Source organism: Medicago sativa, chromosome 4 (genome assembly GCF_051527215.1).
Source record: "Medicago sativa cultivar Bolivia chromosome 4, Bolivia_mono, whole genome shotgun sequence".
Lineage (NCBI taxonomy): Eukaryota > Viridiplantae > Streptophyta > Magnoliopsida > Fabales > Fabaceae > Medicago > Medicago sativa.
The window spans coordinates 39,239,959-39,262,170 of NC_140752.1; the positions used below are offsets into that span (position 1 = coordinate 39,239,959).

Consider the following 22,212-nt stretch of genomic DNA (forward strand, 5'->3'; position numbering starts at 1 on the left):
TGTATTATTTTTTGTAAATTGTGACTTTTATAATTATATAATATTGAAGAGTAATCAATGTTTTTTAAGTATTTTACATGCATATAAATTTTAATATAAATATTTTGTTAACGTATATTAGCCGTATCGTATCCTAATTTTAAAAATTTCACGTATCCGCGTATTCATATCCGTACTGCGTATCCAGGCTTCATAGCTCTAAGCTTATATTTTTTTGTAATTAGATCCATATTGATAAGAAGGTAGCTGAAGTTTAGGTAATATAGGTTGTAAAGTTTGCGCTTATGTTTTACACTAGTATCTTAACAAATTTCCACAATGAAGTAAATACAACTGAAAAGGACAAGAAACTAATCTAACATTTTCAAGATTAAAATGGTATTTCTTACACACACTCCAATTAAGAAGTTGACACAGCAGCAAGAAACTATAAGGAAACAAAAAAACATTACTGGACGGTGGCATATACATCAGAAATTCACCTAACACAACACAAAAATGTACTAATTTAAGGGCTCAATCCTTTATTTTCCTTCCTAACACACTAACCCTGGTCCCAATAAACATCGTATCTACCTCAGCATCTTGAAAATTTTCCAATTATTTCATCTTTTAAATATTTAACTTTTCCTTGAACAAAGGATTCATTGTTTGCACCAATTTTGTGAAATCCATGGCCAAGACTAGTAGAATCTGCCACCTATTGCTAAGGTTCTTGGCCTTCTCGGCCACCTTGTCAGCAGTAGTTGTCACGGTTTCTAGCCATGAAAAAGCTAGCTTCTTCACTGTTTCCTTTGAAGCAAAATATACTAATTCTCCTGCCTTCAAGTAAGTGAACTCCATTTGTTTTATTTAAATTATTACATAAATGCTATGAAGCACGGATACTACTCAGATTAGGCGTGTTCCGGTGTCGGACACGTTGACTCCGATACGACACCGACACTTGTAATTACACTGAATTATCTCATTTTTTCAAATTGTGTCGACGTGTCAGTGTCCATGTTGTGTCTGGTGTCTGTGTTTGTATCCTCGCTTCATAGCATATATGTGTAACTAACTAATTTCTTTTGTTCAACAAAATTGTTTCCTTAATTCATCTCTAAACTGATCAAACAATTCCTACTTTCTAGGTACTTTGTGATTGCAAACTCTATTGTAACTGTCTATGGATTTTTGGTCCTCTTTCTTCCTGCAGAAAGCTTGCTCTGGCGACTTGTGGTCGCCATGGATATGGTAATGTCCTAAGTTAACCTCTTTATCATGCAAGAACTTTTGTAAAAGTTTTGTTTCACAAATCGTTAAAATTTGTAACTTGTTTTAATTTATGTGTTAAGCCAAATTTGAAACATTTGTTCTTCATGTTTTTAAAATGGAGGTGTTGGAGTTTGAACCCCGATCATAACGTCCGACTTTACAATTTTAGCATTTTTGTTAGTTGAGTTAGGACTTATGAGACTAAATTGACCATTTAAGTCTTATAATGTTTGCATAGTTAGTATTTTCCATCCAACTATGTTAAAGAGTTCATACATGGTTGTTAAATGTAGACGTCGTATGTTGTATGTTCAGTTGAGAAAAAAATAATTTAATTAGATTTTTTTATCAAAAAACTCAAAATAATTAAAAAAAAAAAAATCATCATCTTCACTCCATCACCAACCTTAAATCCATAAAAATAAAACCTTCTCATCTCTCAAACACGCTTAAATATGATGTTTTCAATAAATAACCATAAGTTTGATCATATAAAATAAAATAATGATTCTAATAAAAACCTATTAGAATACTAGTTATGTCTAGATGGAGATTGAGTCTACAGGAAAAGATTATACTCCCAATGTGTGACTAACCAATGTATGATTTTTTGGCTGAGAGATGTATCCAAGTTTATTGTTTGACGTGTTAAAAAAATATCATCTCCAATGAAATGAAAAAACGAAAAAGAAATGCTAAATTATTATGGTTATGGAACTATAATAGTATTACTTATTGCTTTAATTGATTTTTATGAGCAGGTGTTGACAATGTTACTCATCTCAAGCATCTCTGCAGCTTTGGCTATAGCTCAAGTGGCAAAGAATGGAAACAATTATGCTGCTTGGCTACCGATTTGTGGTTCAGTTCCCAAATTTTGCAATCACATGACAGGAGCTTTAGTCGCTAGTTTCATTGGAGTCATAATATATTTGATTCTTCTGTTGCATTCCATTCATACTGTCCTTGACCCTCTCCTTTTGAGAAAAACTTGAGCAGCATCTTGGACCTTTAGAACAAAACGAAACATAGGGCGCAGTATGGACTCCCAAATCATTGAATAAACAATTTTATTCTACTTTTGAATTTAGACTCACTCAAGCCACTGCACATTTAGGCTTTGTTTGCGAGTTGGGTTTTGGAGGGGAAGGGAGGGGAAGGAAAGGCTTATGGAGAGATAAACCCTTGTTTGCGAGTTTTAAAAAACAAGGGAAAGGTTTTGGGGGGTTTAGAAGGGCTTCATTTGTTCAATTTTAAAGTTCCCCCAAATTGGGGGGTTTTGGGGGGTTAAGCATACAAATTGACAATTTTGCCCTCATGATAATTCAAATTGACAATTTTAGATATAACCTAATTATTACGATCTCTTTTCAAAACAACTTTTTCTAAACAGCTTATTTATCAAAAACAGCTTATTACAACATCTTTTCAAAAAACAACTTATTTATGCAAATTAGCTTTTAACGACCTCGTTTTCAAATCAGCTTATTCAAAACAGCTTATTCATCAAAAACAGCTTATTACGACCTCTTTTTCAAAAACAACTTATTGAAAACAACTTATTCATCCAAAACAGCTTATTACAATCTCTTTTTCAAAAACAACTTATTCAAAATAGCTTATTTATCCAAAATAGCTTATTACGACCTCTTTTCAAAAAACAACTTATTCAAAACGGCTTATTTACGCAAAACAACTTATTACCACGTCTTTTTCAAAAACAGCTTATTCAAAACAACTTATTTATCCAAAACAGCTTATTACAACCTCTTTTCAAAAAACAACTTATTTATGCAAATCAGCTTTTAACGACCTCTTTTTCAAAATCAGCTTATTCAAAACAGCTTATTTATGCAAATCAGCTTTTAACGACCTCTTTTTCAAAATCAGCTTATTCAAAACAGCTTATTCATCAAAAACAGCTTATTACGACCTCTTTGTCAAAAACAACTTATTGAAAACAGCTTATTCATCCAAAACACCTTATTACAATCTCTTTTTCAAAAACAACTTATTCAAAACAGCTTATTTATGCAAAACAGCTTATTACCACGTCTTTTTCAAAAACAGCTTATTCAAAACAACTTATTTAACCAAAACAGCTTATTACAACTTCTTTTCAAAAAACAGCTTATTCAAAACAACTTATTTATGCAAATCAGCTTTTAACGACCTCTTTTTCAAAATCAGCTTATTCAAAACAGCTTATTACGACCTCTTTTTCAAAAACAACTTATTGAAAACAGCTTATTCATCCAAAACAGCTTATTACAATCTCTTTTTCAAAAACAACTTATTCAAAACAGCTTATTTATCCAAAATAGCTTATTACGACCTCTTTTCAAAAAACAGCTTATTCAAAACGGCTTATTTACGCAAAACAACTTATTACCACGTCTTTTTTCAAAAACAGCTTATTCAAAACAACTTATTTATCCAGAACAGCTTATTACAACCTCTTTTCAAAAAACAGCTTATTCAAAACAACTTATTTATGCAAACCAGCTTTTAACGACCTCTTTTTCAAAATCAGCTTATTCAAAACAGCTTATTCATCAAAAACAGCTTATTACGACCTTTTTTTTCAAAAAACAACTTATTGAAAACAGCTTATTCATTTAAAACATCTTATTACAATCTCTTTTTTAAAAACAACTTATTCAAAACAACTTATTTATACAAAACAGCTTAATACGATCTATTTTTCAAAAACAACTTATTCGAAACAACTTATTTATGCAAATTAGCTTAATACGATCTCCTTTCAAAAAACAGCTTATTCAAAACCGCTTATTTATGCAAATCAACTTTTAACGACCTCTTTTTCAAAATCAGCTTGTGCAAAACAACTTATTCATCCAAAACAGCTTATGACGACCTCTTTTTCAAAAACAACTTATAAAAACAGCTTATTCATCCAAAACAGCTTATTACAATCTCTTTTTTAAAAACAACTTATTCAAAACAACTTATGTATGCAAAGCAGCTTATTGGATGAATAAGTTGTTTTCAATAAGCTGTTTTTGAAAAAGAGGTCGTATTAAGCTGTTTTGTATAAATAAGCTGTTTTGAATAAGTTGTTTTTGAAAAAGAGATCGTATTAAGCAGTTTTGTATAAATAAGCTGTTTTGAATAAGTTGTTTTTGAAAAACAGATCGTATTAAGCTGATTTGTAAAAATAAGCTGTTTTAAATAAGTTGTTTTAAAAAAAGAGATCGTAATAAGCTGTTTTGGATAAATAAGTTGTTTTGAATAATTTGTTTATGAAAAAGAGGTCGTAATAAGTTGTTTTGCATAAATAAGTTGTTTTGAATAAGTTGTTTTTTGAAAAGAGATCATAATAAGTTGTTTTGGACAAATAAGTTGTTTTGAATAAGTTGTTTTTTGAAAAAGATATCATAATAAATTGTTTTGTATAAATAAGTTGTTTTGAATAAGCTGTTTTTTAAAAAAGAGATCGTAATAAGCTTTTTTTTTTTTTTTTATAAATAAGCTGTTTTTTAAAAATAGATCTTAATAAAGTAAAATGAGATAAGTTGCTTTGGATAAATTTCAAGATAAATTACAAAGTATAACACAATGTATTGTTTTTAAGAGAAAAAAAGGGTAAAATAGTAAAATTATTACATAAGCCCTCCATTTCCTTTCCTTGTTGGTTTTTTAACTCCCAAACAAGGGGAAAGTTTTCCCTCCTTTCTCCCTTCCCCTCCTTTCCTTCCCTTCCCCTCCTAAGCCTTTCATTTCCTTTCCCCTCAAAACTCGCAAACAAAGCCTTAGTGATTGTTTGGAACTGCGACACATTGAGTCAAATCACGCTAAAAGACCACGTTGATGCAGAAGCTAAGATTTAGAGCTTCTAAAAGTTGAGGTAGAAATGATGTTGGATGTGAGCTAGAGAATTTAAACGTGCAACCAAACACTAGTTTGTAGTTGCAACATTAATCACTCTAGTGATATTTTTGCAACTTTTTTTTTTATCTATATTTATAGAGCAATGCTATATCTCTAGAAAAATAACATCAAGAATTCTTCAAGAATAAAGAATAGCCAATCACAATGCACTATTTGCCACAATTCAAGGAGGTGTGGCTGCAAAATAGGAAGTAGACAAATAAATCATCCAATTAAAATTTGCCAACTATTTCTTGAAAAATTCTTGAAGCTATTTTTCTTGAGAAGTAGCATTTTCCATATTTATATGGTCTTGTTAACGAGTACCCCCAGGGCACTCTTTAAGCATGCTAAATTAAGAAATTATTCTTTAAAAATGTCAAAGTTTTCAATTTCCAATGCACTGATTACACAACCTTCCATAAAAAAATTACTATTTAAGGCCCTTAACTAGTGCCCGGGGGCACTAGTTAACATTTCCCATATTTATATCTATATATAGATAAGGATATACAAGATTTTGATGTGAATATTTTCTTTTTTGATTATACCCTTTATAAGCGATTTACGTCAAAACAAGTATTAATGTGTCAGTTTTTTCTTTTAAGTGATTAAAGTAATAAAAGTCGTAAAACTTTATCCGGTTATTTGAATGTTAGATGTTAGAAATTTAGGTCTAAATAAAACATATCTCATAAAACATGTTCAATAATTATGAATCAATAGCAGAAGCAAACAAAACATTGAACATGATTATGATCGGATCAACAACATGTTTGATTTATCAAAGATATTGATAGTTAGGGATTATAAATACTGGATTGAAGCTTTGATGGCAGCCCTCTCAACAGCAACAGAGAGTGATCTGAAACAAACATCAAAGGTTAGCGGTGACCAATTTGGTTCTTCCTCAGCTGATACCTTTATGCCTTAAGTTCTCTTCAGATTGAGAGAAGAGAGAGTTTTGTCGTGTTATTGGGGACCATATCATCTTTTATATTGGATGGTCATCAGGGTTTTCCATTATTCCGTTAATGGGTCATCCAGACATCCATTGAATCCATATCAATTAATTAAATATTTAATTAATTATCTAATTAGAAATCTAATAGTCTTGTTACTTAATTTGATCAATGATCAATTAAAGTTCACAATTGACAAATAGCTAATATAATTATTGTTACGGTATTTGTCCACATAATAAATCGGAATATTATTAAATAATAAAATATTCCAACATTAAAAACATGTGTTATTTGATTGTAAGGAGTGATGCAATTGTAAGAAAAAGTTTAAGTGAAAAGTAAGTTTGGAACAACAAATGTTACAACAAAAAAAGAACTTCTATGATACACTCATAAATTTTAGTGTACCGGTACTCTTGTTTCACAAAATATATAAATTAACGATCATTTTTATGAAATAAAAAACTATTTGTCAATATTTATATTTTAGAAATCATCATTTCATAAGAAAAAACATCATTTTATTGTTTATAACGATCAAATTAAAAAATTTATATTTTGTCATAAAAAAAAATCAATATTCATTGTTATGAGTAATAAAAATTCGTAAAAATTAAATTTTATTTCGTCGAAGCTTTTGGTAAATAAAATTTAATTATTATAGTTGTCAATGATAGAAAATAATTATTTTTTAAAAAAAAAACCCATTTATTATAATTTAACGACTTGGTGTATCGATACACCCAAATTTATTGGGTGTACCATAGAATTTGCCACCAAAATTTATCTTTTTTATATAAAAGTGTAGATATTTAAGAAAATTTGATTGTTTAATTAAAAAAATTAATTATTATATTCTATCAATGCATAGTCAGTTTACACATGTATCTAATCATATGTTGTCACGTGTTGGTTATAATTTACATGTGTTAGTACAGTAAAAAAACGAACAAACGGACACGGAAACTCTAGTATATATAAAAACAAGGGAAAACTAGCATGTACTTAGAGCACAAGGTACCAAAATGGTAAAAGATAAAGATAAGCACAAAAACTAAAAGATAAGTTCTGTTATAGGAAGAAAAAAAGATAAGTATGGAATAATTGTGTCACTTTAGAATTATAAGCATTTGCAGGAATCAAATGAATAAATTTGAAAAAGCTCGTGTTAAAGTTTATTACTAAGCTTATAATTAATGTGAGCTTATTAAAATATGGCATAAGCAGTTTATGAAACTGTGATAAGCGTTTTTAGTTCATTTATCCAAACACTTTTACAAGTAGATAAGTCCACATAAACTCAAAATAAGTCAATTCCAACGGGGTCTTAGAAGCAAATCAGTTGTTACACAGAGTCTTTCAACTAGAGTCCTTTTCAATGACCCTGAGCAACAACTTGAAGGTGAGAAAAACACAAGAAGGGGGGTTAAATTGTGTTTTGAAAAATTCTTCGTTTCTCCTAAAAACTGAACACACTGATCAGAAGCTAAGTGAGACAGCTTCTGAAGTGATGATCAGAATCTAAATGCAGCAGAATAAAACAGAGAGAGAGAAGAAGAACGACACAAAGCAATTATACTGGTTCCTTCCACAATCCGGAAGTAGTCCAGTCCCCCTTGCACCTCCAAGGAGATTTCACTAAGAGTAATATCTGATTACAATTGCTCAAGCACACAAGCAAGAGACTTCCTTTGCTCAAGCACACAAGCTAGAGACTTCCTTTGCTCAAGAACACAATCAAGAGACTTCCTGCTCAAGCACAACTGCAAGAGACTTCCTAACTAAACAAAATTACACAGAAAATTGTTTAAGGTTGAACACTTGATATACAATCAGAGGTGCTCACAATATAAATCAGATACAGACTCAATGGACTTAAGAATTTCTAAGATATGACTTTGAGACACAGAAATTCTAAGTGAATGCAGAACAATTTCAGCAGAGGTTTGGCACTTGTAAAAATGTTGTGAGTCTTTCGTTCAGCGTTCTTGCATTACCAAAACTCTAAGTCTTCACTCCTTTATATAGAGGTGTGAAAGAGACGTTGTGAAATTGCCAGCACACCAAAGAGTCGTTGTTGAAGCTTGATCTTTCACCAATGATATTTTGTCTGATTTGGTTGTTGTCCTATGAAGAACAAATTTGAAATCCATTCCTTATCTAAAGGAACATCTATGCAGGCGAAGCCGTATTCTGAAGCTGTTTTCTTGTCTTGTAGCGTGGACACAAAACAGAGTAGTGGAGAAGGTGGTTGTACAATTCGTACAATAGTACAATGTCAACGCTTTCGTCCAAATTGCAAGCACATGCCTTCAAACACCTTTGAAATGACCGTTGCAAAGTTCCACTAATTTTCTGCTGTGTTTTCGAGTCCAATAGACAGCTTTTGCAATGTAGATTCTTCAATCTTGAATCTTCTGCAAATCCAGTTGATCTTCAGCTTCTGGTGAAATGACTTCTGATGAGGCAGCTTCTGATGATGCAGCTTCTGACGATGCAGCTTCTTCAGCTTCTGATGATGCAGCTTCTGATGATATAGCTTCTTCAGCTTCTGATGATGCAGCTTCTGATGATGTGGCTTCTGGACCTCTTGTCTTCAGGAGCACTATTCTTCAGGAGCACTATTTCTTCAGGAGCGCTTTTACTATCTTCAGGAGCAGCTTGACTTCAGGAGCGCTTTCAACTTTCAGGAGCGTATTGCCTTCAGAATCGTCTAAGCTTCATTTTCATTTGCTCTTTATTTTCTCATTCAAAACCAATTAATGATGTAACTTTTTAACTATGGTCCTGTACACTTGAACAAATATTAGCTAGTCCAATTTACAATTTTTAAATCCTTGTTATCATCAAAACTCTTTGAGGTTCATTGTTAAACATATTTTGTTCCAACAATCTCCCCCTTTTTGATGATGACAAACAATAGTATTTAAAATTGGTCAATTGTTGTTAATCTAATTAACGAGTTGACTTTGGGGTTTCTGAGGTTTGTAAGCTCAGAGTCTGAGGTTTGTAAGCTCTAACTCCCCCTGAGTCTGATAGTCTTTAAGGTGAGGTTTGTAAGCTCCCCCTATGTTCTATCCAGGTTAATTAAATTCATTTTTCGCACAATAATATCAGAGAAAAAAAAATGAAAGAATTGACTTATAGATAAGAAGAATGGTTCAATTAATTTTATTTGAAATTTGATACTTCACCCTTTTTGATACACCCTTTTAAAGGTAAAACAAAAAGATAGAAATTTTTCAAAATTTTCAAATATTATTAATGGGGCTCAGAGCCTTTAAATACTATCACATATACTCCCCCTTTTGTCATTAGCAAAAAGACATAAACAAGAAGAAGAGATGAGAAAAACATAAGATTAAAGGTTCAGAGCATAATTCAAATTATCTTAAAGCATATTAACCATCTCCAAAGATTAAATAACAAGCATAGCAAGCATTATTATCAAAGCAAATAATAATACACAAGATATGAACAGTTAAAGATTTTCAGAAGCAAGAAGAATTCAGAAGCTTATAATATCAGAAGCGAAAAGAACTAAGTCAGAAGCAGAGATGATCAAAGGATATTAAAAGCCTAAAGAGACAAATAAAATAAGCTAAAAGTGTGCAACTATGGGTTTGGCTTATTTCTCTAAAATCTTCTTCAGAAGCTCTTGAACATCAGCATACTTCTTGTCCATATCTTTTCTGTAGTTGTCTTCTCTGATCTTGGCTTCTTGCATATCAGCTTCCAATTTTGATATCTTCAGCTTCTGCTCTAGTAGCTCTGTTTCAAGCCTATCATTTTCTTCTTTGAGCACCTTGTTCTCCTGAGCTAGAGCCAGGTTAGGTGCATCAATCTTCTCCAGGATCTCAGAAGGAATAATCAGATGCAGCTCCTTAGGCAGGAATTCATCAGGTTCTTTGCCTCTGATACTGAGTGGATTCTTCACCCAAGTACCAAGAACTTCAACATCTCCAGTATTCTCTTCTATTCCATTCAACCAATCTTCCAGCTTCTGCTTGGCTTGCTCTTGAGCCTCAATGCAGGAATCATGCAAAGCTAAAATCAGGTTGACGACCCTTTCTTTTATCCTTCTCCATTGCTTCTGATAGCTAACTTGATGACCCAAGTCATTTCTTCCTGCTATCAGTCTGAGAACTTCAGAAGCAATATCTTCCCACACATCTTTTAGTACTTGAGAATCCAGGTAAATGGTGGGAGGTGAAGGTTGTTTAGAGGGTTTTGGAGGGGCTAAGTGTATAATGGGTAGGTTTGATGATGATTGGTCATTTGTAGTTAAGGATTGGCTAGTTGATGGTTGGTCAGGAGTGGGGTCAACTACCATATCAGAGGCATGATCATTTTGATCATCCTCAGAGTCTGTGTCCATATCACATACACCAGTATGATGGGTGATCTTGATAACTTGTACTGGTGAAGGAGTTATGGAAGCAGAGGTTAGCTCAGGAACAATGTGTTCAGGAGCGGCAGTTTCAGGTGCAGGTTCAGGAATGGGTTGAGTAACTGGTTGTTCAGGAACAATATGTTCAGGAACGGTCTTTTGAGGAATTGGTTGTTCAGGAACAGATGGTTCAGGAACAATTGGTTGTTGTTGTGGGGGTGATGAAGTTGTAGGTGCAGATTGAGGGGGTGAAAAGGCTTTTTCTGGTGAAGGTTTTTGTTGAGGGGGGTCTTCTAAAACAACGTTATCAGAAGCGGATGCTTCTGGAGTTGTCTCAGAGGCTTTTTCTGAGGTTGAGTTAAAGCTAGATTGGGGTAGTTCACCTAGATAATGACTTTCTAGGTGATCTAAAAAAGAAGCGTCTTCAGAAGGAATAGAGGATGTGGTACAAGATGTGTGAGAAACTTGAGGTACCTTAGATAACATTACTGAGTTATCTACTACTTCTGAAGTTCCAAGATTCTGAACTTGCTCTACATTTTCATCCTCAGCTTCATCCACGATTAGTATTCTTTCTCCTTCCTGTTCTCTTTCAAGTTCTTTCATGGCTTTCACTTCTCGCCTATTTGCTAAAAAGTCATCAGAATGTTCCTTAGCCATTCTCTTCATGGCTAGAGTCACTTGAACCATGGAGCTTTTCTTGTCAAGTGGAGCCTTCTTTCTTTTCAGCTTAGGCTCTGCTTCTTCTTTTTCTATTTCTTCAAGAGCTTCCTCCAGCTGCTCTTCGGTGATTACCAGATCTGCCTTACCCTTTCTTCTTTTCTGAGGAATAGAAGCAGCACCAACCTTCTGCCTCTTTCCTTTATCCTTGGCAGAAACAGATTCAGCTTCAGACTTAGCAACTTTTTGCTTTTTGGTTTTAGCAACAGCAGCTTCTGACTCAGTACTAGTTCTGGCCCTCTTTCCTTTAGTAGGAGCAGCCTCCTCCTGAGGACTTTCCTCTTCCTCCAAGACATACTCAGCTGCTGATTTAGCTAAGATCTCAGGATTGCTTTCCTTAATGATGGAAGGAAAGTCCCTGATAATCACAGATTCAGCTGTAGTCATTTCCAACCACTTCTCATCTTTAGGGGCTGTCTTAAAATAATGCATGGAATGCAAGGTCCTGCTACTGATAATCTTCTCAGCAGTAGAGGCCTTGAAGCATTTGTCAGATGCATCCCTTGATTTCTTTAGAACCTTCAGTACTCCTCCTTGGTGGAAGATTTCAGACAATAATCTTCCATAGGGTACTTGCTTTCTTCCTTTGATAGTGCCTTCATTGATTGCCCAACAGAGATGATCCATGACATATCTTGGGAAGTTGATCTTGTTCTGAATTGCCATGAAGTAGATAGCTAGTTTCTGTTGGAAATTTGGTTGATCAGATCCTCCTCCTCTCTGAAAGAAACAATCAGTGCAGAACTTCACCAATATTCTGTGGTGAATCTCCATCTCTGATGTCTTAGCATATTTGTTTCCACCCAGAAGAGTGTTGTAGTAGCTTTGCAGCAGGACATCTTCCTTCTTGACTATTTCTTGAAACCTTCCTTCTGCATTCATTCTACAAGCTTTAGCTATAACGCCCTCAGTGATGGTTATAGGAATGCCCATCACTTCAGACCTTATTTCTAAGCTATCAAATGATGTAGGATTCATATTCATGGTCATTTTCCCTTTCTTTGACCCAGCTTGTTTGCTTACAACTTTTGCAGGCTTTTCATTGTACACTTCAGCTTTTAACCAAAAGTCCTTGACCAAGTTCACATATGTTGGCCCATTTAGCATCTTGAAATACTCAGACAGCTTCTGAGTTTCTATCAATCCTTCCATATTCACTTTGTACTTCTTAAGTGAAGCGAAGTCCACCGGTGATTCTACTTGAACTGTTAAGGATTTCCATGGAATATCCATAGTCTTCTGTTTGTAGACGGACCCAGATTCTGGTGCGCTTTGCATGTTTGAGGTAGATTCAGAAACTTCTGAGCTTGATGATGCCATTTTGATGATGATTGAAGAAGATTTAGAGAATATAGGGTTCTAAGGTTTTTGCGTTTACATCGCAAGAGGTTTGAGAGCAAAATGTGTTTGTTGTGAGTGAGTAGTGTGTGAATTGAAAAAGTGTTTAAGAGTAAAAACGTTTGCAATTCAAAAGAGACAAACAAACATAACATTAATGACAAATTGGGGGCGCGTGAAAAGTACTTTCAAAGCTATTAAATCATCATTGCCCTTTTTGTTATACACCAACACATACAGGCCACGTAAGAAGTTCACAGAGTAACTACCAAGTTAGTGGGCCAGAAGTTACTTTTAAAAAGTAACTCCCAACGTTTCCACTAATTCAACTATTCGAAAGCAATAAATCCAGCTTCTGGACTTCAGATGCTGATGTCATCATTATCAGAAGCGAGTTTTCCTCAGAACCTCAATAAAGAGCTTCTGATGGACTACTGCTTCTGAACTAACTTCAGAACCTAAAATCCTATTCAGGAGCAAGCAAGCATTTAATCAGATACAAAGTGCATGTTCAAATTTTTCTTTATAAAATCAAATCTTTCAACAGTTAAAGGCTTAGTAAATATATCAGCCCATTGATTTTCAGTATCAATGAATTGTATATCTAAAATTCCTTTTTGAACATAATCTCTGATAAAATGGTGTTTGATTTCAATGTGCTTAGCTCTTGAATGCAAAATTGGATTTTTAGACAAACAAATAGCAGCAGTATTATCACAATAAATGGGAATACTGTTAGCAATTATCTGATAGTCTTCCAACTGATGTTTCATCCAAAGTAGTTGTGTACAACAACTTGCAGGTGAAATGTATTCTGCTTCTGCTGTAGACATAGCAATAGTTGTTTGTCTTTTGCTAGCCCAGGATATAAGATTATCACCCAGAAATTGACAATTGCCACTGGTTGACTTTCTTTCAATCCTATCACCAGCATAATCAACATCACAGAATCCAATTAGCTTATAATCTAAGGATTTCCTATAAAGGAGTCCAAGATTAGTTGTTCCTTTCAAATACCTGAAGATTCTCTTGACAGCAGTCATATGAGATTCTCTAGGATCTGATTGGAATCTTGCACACAAGCATACACTGAATAAAATATCTGGCCTAGATGCAGTAAGATATAACAAAGAACCAATCATACATCTATACAGCTTCTGATCTACTTTAGCTCCTTCATCTTCTTTGCTTAAGGTGCACGTAGGGTGCATTGGAGTGTTCATCACTTTACAATCTTCAAGTTTGAACTTCTTCCGAAGCTCCTTTGTGTACTTTGATTGATGAACATAGACTTCATCTTTGCATTGATTGATTTGAATGCCAAGGAAGAACTTCATCTCTCCCATCATGCTCATTTCAAATTCATCCTACATCAACTTAGAGAATTCCTTGCAAAGAGATGCATTAGTAGAACCAAATATTATATCATCAACATATATTTGCACAACAAGAATATCTTTCCCAAGGGTCCTTCTGAAGAGTGTTGTATCAACATGTCCTCTTTTAAAATCATTCTTGATTAAGAAATTACTTAGTCTATCATACCAAGCTCTGGGAGCTTGTTTCAAGCCATATAATGATTTCTTCAGTTTAAAAACATGGTCAGGATATTTAATATCCTCAAATCCAGGAGGTTGCTTGACATACACTTCTTCTTCTATGACACCATATAGAAATGCACTCTTGACATCCATCTGATATAATATTATGCCATGATTAACTGCATAGGAAAGAAGTAACCTGATTGCTTCCAATCTTGCAACTGGAGCAAATGTTTCGGTGTAATCAATGCCTTCTTGTTGACTATACCCTTGTGCAACAAGCCTGGCTTTGTTTCTTGTTACTTCACCTTGCTCATTCAGCTTGTTTCTGAATACCCATTTTGTTCCAATAATGTTCTTGTGCTGAGGTTTGGGTACCAGATCCCACACATCATTTCTTTGAAATTGATTCAACTCTTCTTGCATAGCTAGGATCCATCCATCATCTGAGAGTGCTTCATCAACTGTTGTAGGTTCAATCATTGAGATTAGTCCAATCATTGACTCTACTTGTCTGAAATGTGATCTTGTTCTTCTTGGACTATCTTTATTTCCAATGATTAGCTCCTCAGGATGTGAAGACTTATGTTTGAATATGTTTCTGGGAGGATCTGCTTGATGTGAGCCATCTTGTGCTTCATCAGAAGCAGTTTCATCTTGTACTTCTGATGTGGGTTCAGCTTCTGGACTATCTTCAGATTCAGCTATCTGATCAGGTTTTGGAGTAACTTCAGGAACCTGTATCTCTGCAAAACTTTCATCTTGCTTTGAAGTTTTATCTTCAAGCTCTTTGTCATCAAATCTGACGTGCATAGATTCTTCAACACAGAGTGTCTCTGAATTATACACTCTGTATGCCTTTGACCTTTCAGAGTAACCTAAAAAGATTCCTCTTTGGGCCTTGGCATCAAATTTCTTTAGGTAGAGCTTGTTGTTCAGAATGTAACATGTACATCCAAATTGATAAAAGTAAGAGATATTTGGTTTTCTTCCTTTAAAGAGTTCATATGCAGTTTTCTCCAAAATAGGTCTAATATAGATCCTGTTTTGAACATAACATGCTGTATTCACTGCTTCTGCCCAAAAATGTTTAGCCAAATTGTTTTCATGGATCATGGTTCTGGCCATTTCTTGTAACGTTCTATTCTTTCTCTCTACAACCCCATTTTGTTGTGGAGTTCTAGGAGAAGAGAATTCATGGATGATTCCATGTTTTTCACAAAAAGCTTCAAATGGCTCATTTTCAAATTCTCCACCATGATCACTTCTGATTTTCAAATTTTTTGACTCTTTTTCAGTTTGAATTTGTGTGCAGAAGTTACTGAATACCTCATATGCATAATCCTTACTTTTCAGGAATTTCACCCAAGTCCATCTGCTGTAATCATCAACAATGACTAATCCATATTTACTTCCATATAAGGATGCAGTACTCACTGGTCCAAATAAATCAATATGGAGTAATTCTAAAGGTCTTGAGGTTGAAACAATGTCTTTGGTTTTAAAAGATGATTTCACAATTTTCCCTCTCTGACATGCACCACAGAGTGCATCTGAATGATAGTCAATGTCTGGTAGCCCTTTCACAAGTTGTAACTTACTAAGCTTAGAGATTAACCTCCAGTTAGCATGTCCCAACCTTCTGTGCCACATCCATTTCTTATCATTCACTGATAGTAGGCAAATCACTTTCTGATCAGCCAGTTCAGAAAAATTGATTTTATAGACATTGTCAACTCTCTTTCCCTTGAACACAATGGATTTGTCTTCCTTGTTGATTACTGTACAGTTGGGTTTTTCAAAAAGCACATCATAACCATTATCACAAAATTGACTAATGCTCAAAAGGTTATGTTCAAGACCATCTACCAACCATACATTATTAATTGAGGTAGAGGAATTACCAATAGTTCCTGTACCTATGATCTTGCCTGTCTGGTTTCCTCCAAACTTCACATTTCCTCCCTCTTTCATTGTTAGGCTGAGGAACATGGACTTGTCTCCTGTCATGTGTCTTGAGCAACCGCTGTCTAGGTACCATGATCTTTGTTTTGGCACTGCTTTTAGACATACCTGCATCATTGACATTTTTAGATTTAGGTACCCATTGTCCTATGGGTCCTGGAAGGTTAGTACTTAAGGCTTTACTCTTCACTTCTTGTACCTTGTGCTGTGAGTTGGGTTGCTTCTGATTAACCATCACCATAGGTTTTGGTACTTCAGAAGCAGTAACTGTCTTCTTCTGAAACTTAGACTTCAGAACCCCAGATTTTGGTTTCACCAGACTCTGAGGAATAGGTTCTGATCTTTTCAGGATCCTAACCTTTGAAGTCTTGGAATCAGATTTGATCATAGCCTTTGACTTAGAGTTCTTTGGCTTTGAAGTAATCTTAGCCTTAGAACTAGAAGCTTCAGGTTCTGATTGAACAACAGTTTCCAACTCAGCCCCTTCTGGTACAAAGAAGGTTTTCAGACCTTCCTTGATGCATTCACAACAAGATTTTAGATTGGTTTTCTCAAGTTTCACTTCTGGAAAACCAATTCCTCTGCCATTGTTCTTGTAAATGCTATAAATCATAGAAGCTACTCTGCTTCTGTCAATGCCAGATATAATAAAATCTTCAAGAGCAATTTCATGGTTACTTAAAGGTTTTTCATTACACTTTTCTTGTAGCTTCTGACATAAGAACCTGAGCTGATCTTCATATGTTTTACACATGAAGTCAAAGCCCCTAAGTCCTTGTTCAGAAGCTTTCAGATCCAATAGAGTTGATTTTTGCTGTTGTACCAAATCAGCATATTTTTCTTTTAAATCCTTCAACTCATTGGTTCTTACTTCAAAGTGCGTAAGAAGTTTTTTAAGTGACTCAACAAGTTCATCTCTGGGAATTTTGGAATATACCTCGTTTTCATCTTCTGAGTCTGAAGCTGATCCAGCTTCTGAAGTTGCTGTTGCTACTAACCCAACAGCTACCTTTGCATCTTCATCAGCTTCCTCTTTATCAGATCCAGATTCACTACCCAAATCATCCCAGGTTGCCATTAAACTCTGCTTAATCTGCTTCTCGAATTTGCCTGGTTTGAATGTAGACCTCTGATGACAGTCCGTCATACACTGTTTTTAGAGTCTTTTTAGTTAAGTTTTTGATGTATTTTTATTAGTTTGATATTTAATTTAGAGTCATTTTGAATAAATCATTGTTTTCAAGTTATTATGTCACATGTTAGACTTCTATCATATTTAAGTGATATTGATGGTCAAAGGAGCAATTATTTAATGTTGGGTTGTGAAACAAAGAAGGAATGCCGATCTAATCTTGAGAAAGAACATGGGAATTGATTATTTAAAGACAAGAAGAATTGTTTATTGTTTCATGATGATATGCTAGCAAAACAAATGGCCATGAGCAGTTCACGTGGGAAAAGCAAGAAGGCATTATGTTGTGAGAACAAAGAATGGTATTGTTTATTATGCATATGATAATTAATGAAGAACCACAAGCAATAAAACATGTGCCAACGGTTACAAGCCAAGCCAAACCATGGAGTTATTGTTTAATCAAAGACATGGAAACATGTAAGCATAGGCATGGGCAATTGTTTATTGTATTTCTTGATGGCCTAGTAACATGCAACGAGAATCACAAGGAATCCAACATGTGTGAAAAGCTAGCAAAACTTATAAGCCATGCCATTGTTTATTGAAGAAAGCATGGGAGAAAAGAAAAGAGCATGAGCTTGTGCGATCCATACAGCCTAGCATGTGGAGAAAAGAATAACTTTTGTGAGCAACAATGAAAAGGAGATTTAAGAAAAGGCTATAAGAGAAGCAGCAAGAGAAGAAGAAGAGGACGTTTTTCAGCATCATGTTTTAAGCTTTTAGTTTTACAATTTCAGAAGAAGAAAAACAGCTTTTGCACTTTAGCTTAATTTAGATTTTTCTCTTGTTATTTCAATTCAGTTTCGAATAAGAATTAAACCTACAGATTTGTTATTAACTTTCAATTTCAGTTTGTGTTTAATTTTCCATTTGGAATTCACGTTATATTAAGTTTTATGCTACTATATTTGGTAATTGAATTGTGATTCCATAGCTATTCATCGAAATTTGATTCCCTGTCCATTGTTACGTTATTGCTTTTCATTTTAATTCCTTTTTCAATTATATTACTATACATATATATATATATATATATATATATACTTCAGCCATTTATTTAAGCTGCTTTACGTCACTATTTCATGTCTTTATTTCATATTGCTACTGTCATATGTTATTTTAATTGACTTTCTTTGCCGGCTGTGAAGAAAAGAGGTTCAATTTCGTTTAACAATTGCTTGCTGCCTGCTACTTGTCTGCATCGAATTGTTCGAGGGAATTTATACTCAATTAAGGTGGCCAGATTTTAACAGGTAAGAATTATTTGCTTTTAGTATGAATAAATTAACATGTTGTATGCTTAACATAAATATGCGTGAGTAGTCTTATTTGAGTCCAAAACGAGGTTCCGTTGTACCGACGAAACTCATGTAAATTACACACCTCTTTTAGAGTAACGAGAATTTAAACAATTGTTTTGAAAAATTCTGTTTTTATAATTGTTAAAAGTCTACTACGAAAGTAGAGATACCGATATATCGTTTACGTATCGAAAGACCGAAAACGATATCCGACTTAGAAAAGTATCAAGTTTTTAATAGAAAAGGTTAAAGCGAAAGCATTTCTTTTCTTTTAATTAAGAGTTTATTGAATTTAGAAGGAATTTTTAGGCCTGTAATTATACGCTACGAAAGTAGGTTGTTACGCGTCTAAAAATTCCAACAACGTGTTGCGAAAGCAAACATTGTCTCTTGTTCAATATTTTCTACAAAAGTTTTATTTATCTCGTTACTATTTAATTAGCGCAAAATTTACGTGAGTGACGAAGGACAACGGAAACCATCGTTTTGGTCTCTCCTTATCATCAATTTATTAAAAGCAATATTTATATTTTACGCTCGAAACCCAAATATTTTGATTTCGCCTTAGATAAACACAGTAACAACGAACTTCGGTAGTTGTTAAATTGGTCTCTGTGGATACGATACTTTTTATACTAAACCGACATAGTCGTGCACTTGCGGCCCTGTCAACCTCTTTGACTTGTCCTTTGACTTTTCTCTTTGAAGATCAGGGCATTCAGCAATGAAGTGTCCCGGCTTCTTACAGTTGAAGCATCCCTTCTGATCTTCTTTCCTTGAGCTTCTGGAGTTACCCCTTCTGGCGAGAAACTTTCTGTTCTTCTTGGCCAGATATTGAAGTCTGTTTGAGAGCATGGCCATTTCAGCAGCATCTGGTTCAGAATCTGAACTTGACAGTTCTTCCTCTTCAGATTCAACCACTTTGAGAGCTTTTGATGACTTGCCTTTGGATGAAAGAGCTATTGATTTACTCTTCTTAGTAGACTCATGTTCATTAAGACTTAACTCATGAACTTTGAGAGAACTAACAAGATCTTCGACACTTAAAGTGTTTAAATCTTTAGCTTCCTCAATGGCAGTCACCTTTGGTCTCCATCTGGCAGGTAAGCTTCTAAGTATCTTGCTTACATGATCAGAAGCAACATAGCTCTTCTTTAGAATCTGTAGCCCAGAAACTAAGGTTTGAAACCTTGAGTACATCTCCTCAATAGTTTCATCATCCTTCATCTTGAATAACTCATACTGATGTACAAGCAGGAGAGTCTTTGCTTCTTTGACCTTCTTGCTGCCTTCATAATTTGAACAGAGAGAAGCAAACATAGCTTTCGCAGTGGATTTGTCACTCATCTTCATGTATTCTGCTTTGGGTATGGCAGTGACAAGGGCTCCTCTGATAATATGATGATTCTTGTAGAGTTTCCTCAGTTCTGGAGTATGTTTCTTTCTATCCACAGCAGCTCCTTCTTCATCAAGGACTAAATCACCAACACCATCTTCCAGAATATCCCATAATTCTTCATCTAGGCTCATGATGTAACTGTAAAAGTTGGTCTTCCACCAAGAGAATTCTTCAGCATCTCCATTGAATTTTGGAATCTTTCCAACACTGGATTTCTTACTATCACTATAATCATGTGAGACATTTTTATAGCTAGTATCACTAGAACCAGTAGGAGGAGGAGTAGACATGTTTTTCTCAGATCTTTGACTGTTGCACGGTTAAGTGTTCACAACAAACCAGGCTCTGATACCAATTGAAGGTGAGAAAAACACAAGAAGGGGGGTTGAATTGTGTTTTGAAAAATTCTTCGTTTCTCCTAAAAACTGAACACACTGATCAGAAGCTAAGTGAGACAGCTTCTGAAGTGATGATCAGAATCTAAATGCAGCGGAATAAAACAGAGAGAGAGAAGAAGAACGACACAAAGCAATTATACTGGTTCCTTCCACAATCCGAAAGTAGTCCAGTCCCCCTTGCACTTCCAAGGAGATTTCACTAAGAGTAATATCTGATTACAATTGCTCAAGCACACAAGCAAGAGACTTCCTTTGCTCAAGCACACAAGCTAGAGACTTCCTTTGCTCAAGAACACAATCAAGAGACTTCCTGCTCAAGCACAACTGCAAGAGACTTCCTAACTAAACAAAATTACACAGAAAATTGTTTAAGGTTGAACACTTGATATACAATCAGAGGTGCTCACAATATAAATCAGATACAAACTCAATGGACTTAAGAATTTCTAAGATATGACTTTGAGACACAGAAATTCTAAGTGAATGCAGAACAATTTCAGCAGAGGTTTGACACTTGTAAAAATGTTGTGAGTCTTTCGTTCAGCGTTCTTGCATTACCAAAACTCTAAGTCTTCACTCCTTTATATAGAGGTGTGAAAGAGACGTTGTGAAATTGCCAGCACACCAAAGAGTCGTTGTTGAAGCTTGATCTTTCACCAATGATATTTTGCCTGATTTGGTTGTTGTCCTATGAAGAACAAATTTGAAATCCATTCCTTATCTAAAGGAACATCTATGCAGGCGAAGCCGTATTCTGAAGCTGTTTTCTTGTCTTGTAGCGTGGACACAAAACAGAGTAGTGGAGAAGGTGGTTGTACAGTTCGTACAATAGTACAATGTCAACACTTTCGTCCAAATTGCAAGCACATGCCTTCAAACACCTTTGAAATGACCGTTGCAAAGTTCCACTAATTTTCTGCTGTGTTTTCGAGTCCAATAGACAGCTTTTGCAATGTAGATTCTTCAATCTTGAATCTTCTGCAAATCCAGTTGATCTTCAGCTTCTGGTGAAATGACTTCTGATGAGGCAGCTTCTGATGATGCAGCTTCTGACGATGCAGCTTCTTCAGCTTCTGATGATGCAGCTTCTGATGATATAGCTTCTTCAGCTTCTGATGATGCAGCTTCTGATGATGTGGCTTCTGGACCTCTTGTCTTCAGGAGCACTATTCTTCAGGAGCACTATTTCTTCAGGAGCGCTTTTACTATCTTCAGGAGCAGCTTGACTTCAGGAGCGCTTTCAACTTTCAGGAGCGTATTGCCTTCAGAATCGTCTAAGCTTCATTTTCATTTGCTCTTTATTTGCTCATTCAAAACCAATTAATGATGTAACTTTTTAACTATGGTCCTGTACACTTGAACAAATATTAGCTAGTCCAATTTACAATTTTTAATACCTTGTTATCATCAAAACTCTTTGAGGTTCATTGTTAAACATATTTTGTTCCAACACAACTTCTGAATGATTTCTTGACCAGTAAGCAACTTATTAATATCCCTTCTCATTTTCTTGTATTTTCTTCAGTGGAACTCAGTTGGAGTTGACTTGGAGGTAACAATTTTCTTCTCTATGCTTTGCTCATTGATAAGGATATTAATAGAGCCTACTTGTTGAGGTATTTGAGGCAATTGAGAGGTGTTTGGTTGGGATCACAAATTGCTAGATGGCATTGGTGGAAGTGGTGAGACCAAAGAATGGTATGATCATGATGCGTGAGTTGAATTAGGGTCTCTCAACTTGGTGAACTTGCATTATTTCTTCAATGATGATCATAGGAAGATTTTCAAACACAATCTTGTTAAAAGAGTCTTGAGGAGAGGGAAGGATCTAAACATGCACTTCAAATTCTGC

The 22,212-nt window shown here is 34.7% G+C and overlaps 1 protein-coding gene across 1 annotated transcript; it reads left to right on the top strand.

The window, feature by feature from the left end:
- The first annotated feature begins 463 nt into the window (after nucleotides 1-463).
- On the top strand, nucleotides 464-2,343 carry LOC146929318 (CASP-like protein 1C1). Its single transcript, XM_085701295.1, has 3 exons — nucleotides 464-828; nucleotides 1,134-1,236; nucleotides 2,019-2,343. Exons 1-3 carry the CDS (start codon nucleotides 674-676, stop codon nucleotides 2,250-2,252), a joined length of 492 nt encoding a protein of 163 aa, XP_085557421.1. The 5' UTR covers nucleotides 464-673; the 3' UTR covers nucleotides 2,253-2,343.
- The last annotated feature ends 19,869 nt before the right edge of the window (nucleotides 2,344-22,212 follow it).

What these genes read in the sequence shown, in the direction of transcription:
- LOC146929318 (XM_085701295.1), top strand. Translation starts at nt 674, where the DNA reads ATGGCCAAGACTAGTAGAATCTGCCACCTATTGCTAAGGTTCTTGGCC. An exon ending in ACTAATTCTCCTGCCTTCAA is followed by an intron (nt 829 to 1,133) that starts GTAAGTGAACTC and finishes CCTACTTTCTAG; the next exon opens with GTACTTTGTGATTGCAAACT. An exon ending in TTGTGGTCGCCATGGATATG is followed by an intron (nt 1,237 to 2,018) that starts GTAATGTCCTAA and finishes TTTTATGAGCAG; the next exon opens with GTGTTGACAATGTTACTCAT.